Genomic DNA, 12,253 nt, shown 5'->3' with positions numbered 1-12,253 from the left:
CATGTTGGTCTCATGTATAACCTCTCTATGCTTGGGTCGCCCTCTCTCACTAAAGAAATGATTTTTTTGTTTTGTGAAATTAACATTTTCAATAAATTGATTTTAAACAGCCCATTAAACAGAAGACATCTTTTTTCGCCCCCAGTTTTGTGATTGATCTTTTCAAAATCCAATATCTATATTCCTGGAAAACTTCACAATGCATTTCAAATGAGCCCAGGAACAATGCACCGAGGAAAGTGAACTTTTCTTCTGGTGGAGTCTTTTCAGTGATGAAACAGTAATGTGAGTGTTCAAACACAGCTGCATCCATACCCTGAGCCATTGGTCTCTCTCTCACTCGCCCCTGGACACTTGCCTTTTATCTGCATACCCTCCATTACAAAGAAATGCACAGCTGTCACTCTGTTGCCCAGAAACCTAATACCTACGCAGACGCTTTTCAATCTCACAGTAGATAGGCAGTTCTGACCATGAGGTCATCTGGGCCGTCCACAGATTTCCCAGACGCATTGAAGGCAGGCGGCCAAATCAACAATTTTGTTAGTGGCTAAATTTCATTTGGCACCATAAAGGGCTTATGGATGAAAAGCTGTCATGAATAATAGAATAATGATGATCATATCATGAATCACACTGAAACCTAATACAACAACAGGCTGTGGGTGATATAGCTAAATATATATAATAATGTAGATATCAAATTATTATTATTATTTTCCTTTTTGTGCATTTGCTCTGAAAAAGCATACATTGTTTTTTTTTTTATAAAACTTTTTGAAAGAAATATCTTCAAGGAACATTTCTCAACATTTGTTTTCAAATAAATCATAGTTGTATCAATGTGAAATAGATAGTTTGTACTAATTTGAACTTTTCAACTCTAACACCATTCATGTCACAAGATGAAGACGGATCATAAAACAAATATAATAAAACGCTCTTTAGGAAATGTTATGGCCTAATATAAGTGCATTAAAATCCCCACAATATTTATAATGTTGTTTGTTATTTAAAAAGAAATTAGAGAATATATTCCCTACCCTCCAATTCTTGTAATGCTACTGTCCCTTAGAGGCTGGAGAATATTTGATAGCATCAATCAGTCGCGCACTATGCATGACTGCCTAGGTCAGTGTTTTATGATTTCTCAATTAATTTCAAGTCAAAAAACTCAACCAAACCTCTAACATCGCTGTCAAAAAGTCACTTCTCCAAATGACTTGCATTCTATCTGACTGAATCGGTCTTTGCTTGTCCCCAGAATCTCACTGCCTCCCCAAATCTGTCTCCAGAGAAGAACAAAAGACATTAAACATTTATTTCAGCTTAATGTGAGTGCTTGTTTGTTGGCTTTAAAACAAACTAATTACTGCAGAAACTGTGTCCGCCTCTTGACTATATTTGTGTATATCAGGCACGGGTTTCAAGTCGCTGTTGGACATCACCGAGGTGCATAAGCACATTAGGAAGGAAACTAATTGAGGCTTTTCCACATCTTGGACAAAAATACTGTCTGGAGACTGTCTTTCCCAATAACAGTAATGAGACGAAGAGATCTAGGGAGCCATGAGGAGCCTTCATTTTTTACAAAAGCGAGGGTGAAGCTGTGTATTCGGTTCTCTGGAAGAGTAGACATGCTCTGTTCTGACGGCGGGGTCTGTGTTCTCCATGCCTCCCCTCTTTGTTTCCCTGGCTGCTCGCTGTGATGCTCATTAGGATCCATAAACAATAGAAGCAGCTCTTCTAATGAGAGGCCTTCAAAACTGCCTGCCCATGGGAAGCTGGCCATGCCGCATCTGCCGCCACACCCGCCAAACACTGAATTCTCACCAGTTACGGCGGGTGTGATCAACCTAGCGGAAGCTCTTTGAGAGACTCACTTCACTTACTTCCTAAGGATGCCATCATTTTTCTATGATGTTTAATTATTGTTCCGGTTGTAACTTGCAGTTCTAATAGAATGATTAATGAAGGTAACATGGCTTCTAGATGTGGAGATTGCGAAAAACAGAGATTACAGCCGTCTCAAACCAGGCTAGGTTTCAGTGCTATGGCACCGCAATTGTCGCACATCTATAGAGACAAAATGAAGATGCTTTCTTCAGACTATATTATAATTGCTTTGTAGCAGGTAAAGCAACTTAAAGTGGAAAACAAAAATTGGGTCATTGATGAAATATATTACCCAAAATTAAAATGATTTAACATGAACAACTAAATAACATGAACAAGCAAATAGTTTAATTTATTTACAAAACTGTCATTATTTACTTACTCTCATATTGTTCCTTTTTAATTCAAAACCCATCATAACACTTCAGTTTAGGGTCCAATTCTCACTATCAGTTGCTTATTAGCAAGCATGCATATTACTAGGGTACTGGCTGTGTATTAGTACTTGTAAAGCACATATTAATGTCTTATTTTGCATGAACTTATTCTACATCCCTCAATACCCAACTACCTTACTAACTGAGTTTACTGAGGCAAAAGTTGTAGTTGATAGTTAGTTATTGGTGAGTTTTGGACCCTAATCAAAATGTTGTCCATTTTTGGGTGAACTATTCCTTTCTAATTCTGTCTGTATGCTGATACACCAGGTGCAGAAGTGCAAAAATTTGAATGGGCGATACATTTTAGACCCGAGCACCTGTTTGACGGCCTTGTTTATGCACCACGGGAAGGTTAAAACGAATGTTGCTCTGTGCTTTCCTCTCAACAGCATGCTTCAGAGATGAGGTGAATAACACTAAACTCACAGTTGTTACTCTTCTGACACGGCTCTACATCGCAGCCACTCCACACCATCTGTCCCAGCCAGAGACAGACAAACAAATGAGGAGGCCTCCTAGCTACAGAGATCAACAATCACCTCCTTCAGCCTTTACAGCAATCTGCTGCACATCCATTGATGGTGCACTAAATGGTTTTCAATCGTCATAGATTCTACCCACCTGGACCAAGTTTAAAAAAATAATCAGTTCAATACACCCTAAAACCCATCTGCCTTCTGTGCTGTCTAAGCTTGGATAGGACACATCTTTTATAGCTGAAAAGGGAGTTTTTAAAATGGAAATATCATGTTAGTCCTAAAGTAAGAGCAAGAACCTACTATAGCATCTGACCTTTCAGACTGAAATAGAAAAAATAGAAAAATGTTTTTTAAAAGTCAGAAATGGTTAGAGGAAATATCATGATTCTTCCCTTCCCCATCCAAAACAAATAAATAATATATAAATCAAGATTAATATATAGTTTCGAGATTAATCATATATATGTAACCAGCTAGTCAGAGCTGTGTGTGTGTAAACCTCACTCCCCTAGCCTCAGAAGGTGTACTAGCGACTGTTATGGCATTATCCTTGTTATGGCGCCACCTCCCATGCCGGAAACACCATTCGAGTACAGGGGTCACATATACATATAAAATGTTTCTTTTTACTTTTTAAATTATCAATCTTTCCTATTAATCAATGATTAATCTGTCATAACAAAAAAGCATAGTGAACTTGAAACTACTGCAACACAAAAGATACAGATAGAATGTAACTGCATCATGGCATGACACAATCTAAGTCAATGAGAAGGTATTTAATAATATACATTTACACAGAGAAGGATTTTGGACCAAAGTGATTCAAAGGTGTGTGGCTATTTAGCAAATTAGCAGATAAATAAAAATTAAGAGATAGTTACATAAATAAACTGTATTTTCTTTCTTCTGTGGAAGATAAAATATATATGTATTTTATATATACAATGGAAGACAATAATCATCAAAACGGTTTAGTTACCAACATTCTTCAGAATATCATCTTTTGTGTTCCGATGCAGAAATTAAGTCAATTAGGTTTGTAATGACAGGATGGAGTAAATAATGACAGCTATTTTCAATTTTGTGTGAAGTAAGTGTAACCCTTTTAAAAATACAAAATACAGTGAAAGAAAACCTAATGCTGGCTTCTTGAGAATGCTGGCTCAAGAATTGGTATGCATTGCTGCCAGAACTGAGAACATATATCGGTTATCTCTGGCTTCTCTTTCCTTTGTTCTTAAAACCTAAACAGATGTTAAAACCAGGGGGCTTGTGCTAGTGATCTAACAGATGCCCCTTCAGCTACTGTAACCCACAGGATACACGCAAGAATGTAAACCCTTGCTATAAAAACATATTTTCAGAATTCATTATCCGCAGTAATGTTTCCATACACAGCTAAGGTAATTTCATACATCCATGATCAAGGGGAGTAAGAAAAATGACTGTGTTGAGAGAGCAGACACTTTTTTTGTCGTTGCTTAAATCCTTAAATTTGGTTGATCAGAGCACTACGGTTCAGCCGAGTCAAAGGAAGAGAAGACTGTTTTTGTTCTTTATCACCTAAAACCTCTAAACTCCTAGGAGAAGACTATCAACAGGCCCCAGTCCTCCATCCCCTCAAAACAGGAAGACACAATGAAAGGATGGGTGAATAAATCACCTTGCTTGTTTTTGGCCCAGGGCCAAGATTAATAGGCTAAATATTATGGATGTTTGGCAGCACACATCAAGACTGTTACCTCAGTGGCCTTGTAATCAAAGAAACAAACCTATCGATCATTTTTTTCAAAAAACAGCAACTACTGTTAGATTGAACGTTCTTCTCCTCTTAGACTAACACTGAATCCCATACATTTTACATTGATGGAGAGTAAGTGACTTAAAAGCAGCAAAACATCTATATTTTTCAGTAGTGTAACAATACTGTAAAAAAAAGAAGTAGTTTAGCCAGTAACAAGATACTTTTTCAACAACTAATGTGGCAAAACACTATACTTTTAATTTGTCACTGCTCTATTGCAAGCAAATACAGTCAATAAAATCTCTTCTGAACGGTCCTCTTTTACTCATGTCGCTGCTTCATTGTGATTCATTGATTCGTTCAGAAATGAACTGGTTTAATACATGATTCACAAATTAATCTGAGGCCATAATGTAGCTAATGTATACTAAATACTACTTTTATTGCTATATTTATGATTTAGTTCCATAAATTAAGAGTCATTTGATTTGTATATTGAATTTAAATGTACATGTAAATATAAATAAAGCACATTATAGGATTTGTTTTAATGCATATTTTGCTATGCACATAAAACGCTGGACTTCGCTTACTGGACTGTCTGTCATGTCTGAGCGAATGTAAATATTGCCTTCTTAAACAGCTTCTATATATTGAGCTACTTTTTTTTATATTAACTATATTTATCTACTTTTCTAAAAGGGTGTCCTTGACTGTAGTATAACTCTCTTAAATAATGTGTAGCTTATAGCTTGGCCAACTACAGTTTCGAAGCAGCTTCCCCAACAGAGGTATTGAAGCAGGAGCACTTTGGTCTGGCTGTGATTCAGGTGAAAGGAAAGACGAATGACGAGAACAACGAAAGCACAGGAAAAGCAATCAAAGGTGAGGAGGCAATCACAGTGGCGACATCAGACTCTCCATATTCAACTGAATTGCTTACTATGGGAGCAATTGATTATGTCAACAGCCACATGGCTTTGTACTGGGAAACTGTTGGCAGGAAATGAATTACCGCACAGTGGAACCACTCTGAATGCCCCGAGTCTCTTTCTACGATTTCATACAAGTAGCAAATCAAATGTCAAGGCCATGTATTACTACATTTGCAATCTGTGACTAGATTTATGGATACAAACATGCAAATTAAAAGTCAAAACACACAGAGGTTTTCAACACAGCTGAGAGAACGCAGATTCATCCCACCTGGAGAAAACTGGCATGCTACATGGGCAACAATGCAATGGATCAAGCTTGCCAATAAACTGACCACAACTCAAAAAAAAAAAAAGCATCTTGGCAGAAAATATTTGTGCTTGAAATATGGTACTTTCTTGCAAAATGCCCAGGAGACCAGAATGCTCTTTTCCAAGTGGATTCATCAGCTATCCCATAATTTTCACTGTGTTGATGCCTATGAGAGAAAAGATGTGGATGCGTGTAGTTTAGAGCTCGGGAACATCGATTAGTAATGAGAGCGGGTACAGTACTACTAGAATGCCATACACATTTGCAATGAATGGTGGTCTGTGAGTAAAGCATATGTCTGAAGGCTGTAAAATCTCTGCAGTTTAAATTAGAATCAGGTTTGTCCGATTACATGAGCACGCCTGTGGCAGAATCAGATGCAATACTGCGCTTGATAAGCAGTGGGAGACATACAAGCAGCCTTGTCCAAACTTAAAACACTCAACTGGAAACACAGTGAGGAGGAGGATATTTTTAGATTTCAAATTGAAAATCAAGACCGAAAAGTGCTAAAAATATTCATATCACACTGCTTTATTTGGACTTCAAGCCATGTCTATAATTCAAAGCTACTGTCTATGTTTGCTCTTGGCCTCCAACCATTATTTCTATATATTATGTAATCTACCATACAAATGGTTATTACAATTTAAAATAACTGTTTTCTATTTAAATATATGTTGAAATGTAATGTATTCCTGTGATGGAAAAACAGATTTTTCAGCATCATTACTCTAGTCTTTAGCATCACATGATCCTTCAGAAATCACTCTGATATCCCAACCTTTTGAAGCTTTGCTTTTTGCATTCATTTGGCATAACAAAATTAGAACAAAACTTTTATCTCATCTCGACATTCACTAAAGTGGTTGACTCTGAATGGATAAAGCTGTGAAAATAATCCTATCATTTTTCCGCTTACCGCAAATAGATGGAAACTGTAACCTTGTGAAAGTGCTTTGGGCTGCTCTTGTTTGAACACAGTGTGGTAAGGAACTCAAAGTATGCGCAGACTTTGTTTTTGGTGGTTTTAACCGGAAATCTACTCCAAATTCCTTGAACTGGGGTACAATAAAGTTGAATCTTAGATACAAACGTCTCTGGGCTGCAACATCTGAATGTTATTACCATTACAAAAGCCTACAGAATAGCGAGACCATGTTTAAAGTTCAGCAAAATGCATGATATTATATTACAAATATATTTTTTTACAGCAAAATGCATGATATTATATTACAAATATATTTTTTTTACAGCAAAATGGATGATGTTATATTACAAATATATTTTTATATATATATGGACTAAAATTCTAGCAATCAAAAATAATGCATCATAATGCGTAATGCAAGAACCAGCAGTGGTGCATTCAAATACAGCAGTCTATCTATATTATCACACAGTCACTTTTCGATGATGTCATGACCATTGCTACGCATTACATCATAACAGATGAGTCATTCAATGGGATTAAGGGATTTTCAAGCTTCACCTCAAAGGTGAAGGGTGTCATTTCTGTGCCCCTGAAGACACCAAACAAAACTGCAATCTGTTTGTTTGAGCCAAGTAAGTCTATAATAATTGGAGAAAGCTATGCATTAGAGTTCACATTCATCTCAATGTCAGTTTCTCAGCTAGCACAAGCTCCCCTGAATGTACAGTATGTGATTTGAAATCGGTCATCTTTGCTAATGGGCACTTAGTTCTGTCTGGGCACTTTAGTTCTGTATTTAATGTATCAGAATTCAACCATGTCTCAACTATGTGACGGTATCGAATTTTCATGTTGCGATAATTACTGAAGCTTTCGGTATTATCATGAAATTGAAACAAGTTACAAGTTGCTGCATGTCTGCTGTTCCGTAAGCACCATCTGCTTTCAGAAACTGAATGTGCAGTTTCATTCAGTGCGTCTCATTGACTTGTTCCGCCACTTCTCATCCGTGTTGGGCTTGACTAACCCCTCCGGTTCTAGTCGCCCCGCTCCGAGCAGGACTCGAACCGCCGTCTCCGGTGTGTGAGCCGGGCACCCTAACTCTAGTATCAGCCACTAGTGCACCTCTGGAGGCCAGGGAAGTGAGGTTTACTCACACAGCTCTTACTACAGTAGCTGGCCTCTGTTACACTCACCCCCATAAACCTCACTCCCATCCAGGTCACGGCACCAGTGTAACCCCTCCGGTTCTACTCGCCCCGAAGTCATCAGTCAGTCGCTAGTGCGCCTCTTCAGGCCAGGGGAGTGAGGTTTACCTGCACAGCTCTTACTAGCTGGCCTCCGTTACACTTGTTTACATCAGAGTGTGAACGCCTCTTTGACGCAGAATACAGCGGTGTCGTTTTAACCAGTTGGTGGGAGAAGTATTCTTAAAATGCATTCTAAAAATCTGAATAGTTTTTTTGAAGTTCCCACGATAATAATATCATGCATTATCATGATATTTCATATTACTGTACCGTATACCGGCACATCTAGACTCAACAATGCAAAAACCTACTGCAGCTCGATTATAATTTATACATTTAATGAATTTAAAAGCATTTATTGACTCATCCAATGCAGCGAGTTTTGTGTGTGTACTTGTTTGAGAAATAGCAAGAGTTGTGTTTCTGGTTTAAATGTGGGGGGTGTAAGACAATGTTTACACTCCTCAAAGTTGCCTCTCAGCCTGCGACTTTAGGAGGCCCTTCTACTTGAATTAGGAGAAATCCTTTCAGAGATGGGCTGCAGGGATCAGGGGGTGGCTTTTCAGCATGACAAAACCAAACCCATTTCCATCCTTTTTTTCTTCTTTTTTTCCCTCCAACACTCTACAGGACGCCTTCGGAGCTTACACAATGCAAATCAGTCTGAGCCCCTTTCAGAGAGTGATTAATATGCATAGACGGCCCATCTTTATCAAACAGCAAAAAATGGAAAACAACTGGAGAACATTTGGGATGATTGGATTTCAGTCAGCTTGCGCAAAATACAATTAATACATTTTACAACGAGGAGTCACAGTGTGAACAGTATAGAAAGCATTAAAATGTTATTTTATTTGATTTTAAATGGAGAAACATCCATAGATCCTACAGCATGGGGGCAAATCTTTGGACCAGATTCCATTCCTTTCAGCTCTGATTTGACGCTCATGTTTTCATTGGCCTTAATCTTAGTAAAGCAATACCACTATAAAATCCACCCTGTAATGTCCATACAGAAGGACTCTGAGTCTTTTTTCTGAGAGGAGAGGTTCAGTGGTGGACCCCTACCCATAGAGATAAAATATCTGGTCAATTTTAATAAGACTTTTAAGAGGAGTGATACATTAATTATATTATAACAAATCATCATTCAGCAGGCATACATTGAGGCCTTGGGTTGAAATCAGTTGATTTAATTACGTAAGCCTGTGAACCACTATATATATATTCGTCATGGTTACTGTAACTCAGCCAAAAGATGGAAAGTGGAGAGCAGAGTCATTTTAATCTCTCCCAGTACTTTCATACTAGCTTGCCACAGAAGGATGATTTCCAGATGTTCACCATCTTGCAATTGTTTCTTTATTTTTCTTCAAGTGTTAACTAATCTTCTACTTTGCCCTCCTCTTGAGGTCAGGGGCATGTGCAATGTTTAAAGCTCACCAAACTTCATTTATTTCTTTTTAAAGTACTTCAGAGGCTGACGTTTAAGACTCCCTTGCCTCTTTATACTTTTAATATGTTGAAGCACAGCCTGAAGAAACAGTTATTTGTGATGTGGGTTTATGGATATTTATCTGTATTCAGCACACACAAACAGCTCTCTGTCAACATCAACATGTCAGCACCATTCAACAATATAGTCTACACTACAACAATCCCTTAGTGATATAAAGATAAGGAGTGGCGTAGAGGGAGAGGAAAAAGAGAATGACAGATGCAGGTGTTCAGTACCGTTACACCTCAAAACAGCATTGTTTAAACCCACACATGCGCTAAAAAGGAAAAACACAGTAGACATTAATGGTAAATTCATAAACTCAATCATTCTTCAAATAGGACACAGGTTTAAATAAAAGAGAGTACAACCATGTACAGAACTGCACCATTTAACATCCTGCCCTAATTACACACAAATTAGGGACACCTTCTATTACACGCCAAACACACCAGGACAAAGTCTCGCAGCTGCTAGGAGGGACCTCAAACCTGCTGCGAGGTTTGTGAAGTCCTGCCATGACAAAAGGGCAACCAGTGGGACAGGACCACCGACTGAAAAATATCATCATCCCTGTGCATCATGCATACAAATCACATCATAACACGGCTGCAACTGTACAACCCCATTCCATTTCACCGTGCACTTGACTAAATATATAATGGACTTACATTGTACATTATTATACTATATTGTGTAAAATCTATATTCCATATCTGTCACAAAACCACTGCACTATGTAGGTACTGTGTAATGTTGTTGTTGTGTATGTCTATAAACATCTGGGCAAATAGTATGATAAATGACTGCCACATTATTATTATTAAATACTGTGTATGTGTGCAAATATCTATATGCATAATGCCAATCATGTGGCAATGTAAAGCTTCGTTTTGCCATGAGAAAGAGAGGGGGAGGTTAGGGGAGGAGGGAAGGGGGAGGGGTGACAATATAATTCATTCCCGCCCAAGCCTTAGTGTCTGATTGGCTGGAAATTATCATCCATGCTTTCAAATCATTTACAGATTTTCATTCTTCTTTATGCATGCACTCATAAATTAAACTCTCACTTGGTTTTCTAATTGGTTGCCTGGCCTTCTTATAAACAGCATGGATATTTCATAATACATGCATGAGAAGTGTAACTTCAGTCTTTAAAGGGACAGTTCACCCATTTACTCATCCTCATATTATTTCAACCCCGTTTGACTTACAGTAGGCTACTTATTTTCTGCACTAGGACACAAAAGGGGAGGTTAGGAAAAAATGTTTGTCTTGACAGCCTCATACTGTTCACTTACATTGCATATTTTTCCATACAATAAGATTGAATAGTGACTCTCCCTCATATCTCCTTATGGTTCCATCAACTAGGTAAGTAAGCAGGTTTTGAACAACTTGAGGGTGAATCAATAACATAATTTTCAAAATGTTTTTATTGAACTATTACTCATCCAAGGTTAATGCAGAGATGTTCAAGTCGCACAAGTTAAAACGAGCGCTCTCAGCTGCGCCTCAGCACCACCGCGACCATCCCGAATATAAACACACGGATGAACACACAAACGCACATTAAAAAGCCAAACAATACACTTCGAACGGCTATTGTGACGGGTTGATGGTGATATGTTTACACAACGCACCAGCGGGTTGGTGTTTTTTTCAGTATCCCCAACACAAATCTCAAAAGAGCCAGTGCGCAGTAATGTCCACACAACCATACAAACAACACGATTTCGCGCACTTAGGATGTCAAGAATCACCCCTTAAAAGTATTATTCTTTTTACGCAGAGATGCGAGACTTCATATCCCACATAACTGGAGCCAGTTTGGAAACATGTACCAGTTTGGCTGGGATGATAATAACAGAGTTTGTTTTATTAAACGGACGGCTAGATATAAACCGAGGCAGTTCGTAAAGCTGTATCACTGAATGACCCAGCGCGAACTACCTTGCATCCTCATCCTTACGCGCACTATAACTGTTATGTGCTGTGGAGACAACGCACAGGATAGCGGCGAGGGGGGAAACAAGGATGCGAAAGGATACAGTCTAACAGTGCAACTGAAACAAGTGCATCTTACCTGCATAACCAAAGAAAAGCAGTGTCCAAATGAGATCCCTTATCTGAAGCATTGCAATCTCTTCCAAAGGTAGGCTCCGTGTAGAATATGTAAGGAGAGTTTGGTTCAGTAATTATCTAAATGACTACGATGCTTTGTCCCTGTTTCAGGTTGCTGTGATATCATGAATTGGTCCTCAGCCGTTGACACAGAATGCGCTCCGAGCGGCACAGCGAATGAGTGACAAGAGCCGCAGCACACGCAACACGAATTCATCCGCCGGCACGAGCGTATGGAGCGCGCAGGCATAAACTAGTGCGCGCACTTTATTCGGTGTGGTGCCACTGCAAATCACAAACAGCAGATGGTGCGCTCGGAAAACCTCGTCATGGACTGCTGGGGTTATTTGAATTACGAATTCTTATAAACTTGACAATGGTTAGGTTAACGGTATTCAAATGCAGGTTTTGTTTCCCCTTACCATACTCATTTAATGAGATATAATGAGCGAATGTGTGCTGCTGTTTGGTAGTAGCCTACTATTTTTAATCACAATATGTTCTATTAAGCGTCCTCAAGCAACTGCAACAAGAAAAAAATAGGTCAAAAAATAGAATGCAACCTATTTCGCTCTTAAATTTGATTTACTGCACATACTGCATTTTTGTTTTTATAAGAATAATAAAAAAATTGTAA

At 38.4% G+C, this 12,253-nt stretch overlaps 1 protein-coding gene across 10 annotated transcripts in view; it reads right to left on the bottom strand.

Annotated features, from left to right (window-relative positions):
* Positions 1-11,835, bottom strand: part of ncam1a (neural cell adhesion molecule 1a) — a 213,535-nt gene extending 201,700 nt beyond the window's left edge. For 5 of the 10 annotated variants that reach the window (XM_079586218.1, XM_079586214.1, XM_079586216.1 and 2 more), the window contains exon 1: positions 11,579-11,769. In XM_079586218.1, the coding sequence (XP_079442344.1) occupies positions 11,579-11,630 (52 nt within the window). In that variant the 5' untranslated portion in view covers positions 11,631-11,769. Of the gene's footprint in view, positions 1-11,578 lie in introns of all 10 variants that reach the window. The other 5 variants (XM_079586220.1, XM_079586222.1, XM_079586223.1 and 2 more) reach the window with 4 other exon arrangements.
* Between the last annotated feature and the right edge of the window lie 418 nt (positions 11,836-12,253).

Source organism: Phoxinus phoxinus, assembly GCF_949152265.1.
Source record: "Phoxinus phoxinus genome assembly, chromosome: 17".
In the NCBI taxonomy this organism is placed as follows: domain Eukaryota; kingdom Metazoa; phylum Chordata; class Actinopteri; order Cypriniformes; family Leuciscidae; genus Phoxinus; species Phoxinus phoxinus.
The sequence above is the reverse complement of the archived record's forward strand: the minus strand, read 5'-3'. Positions and strand labels throughout refer to the sequence as shown.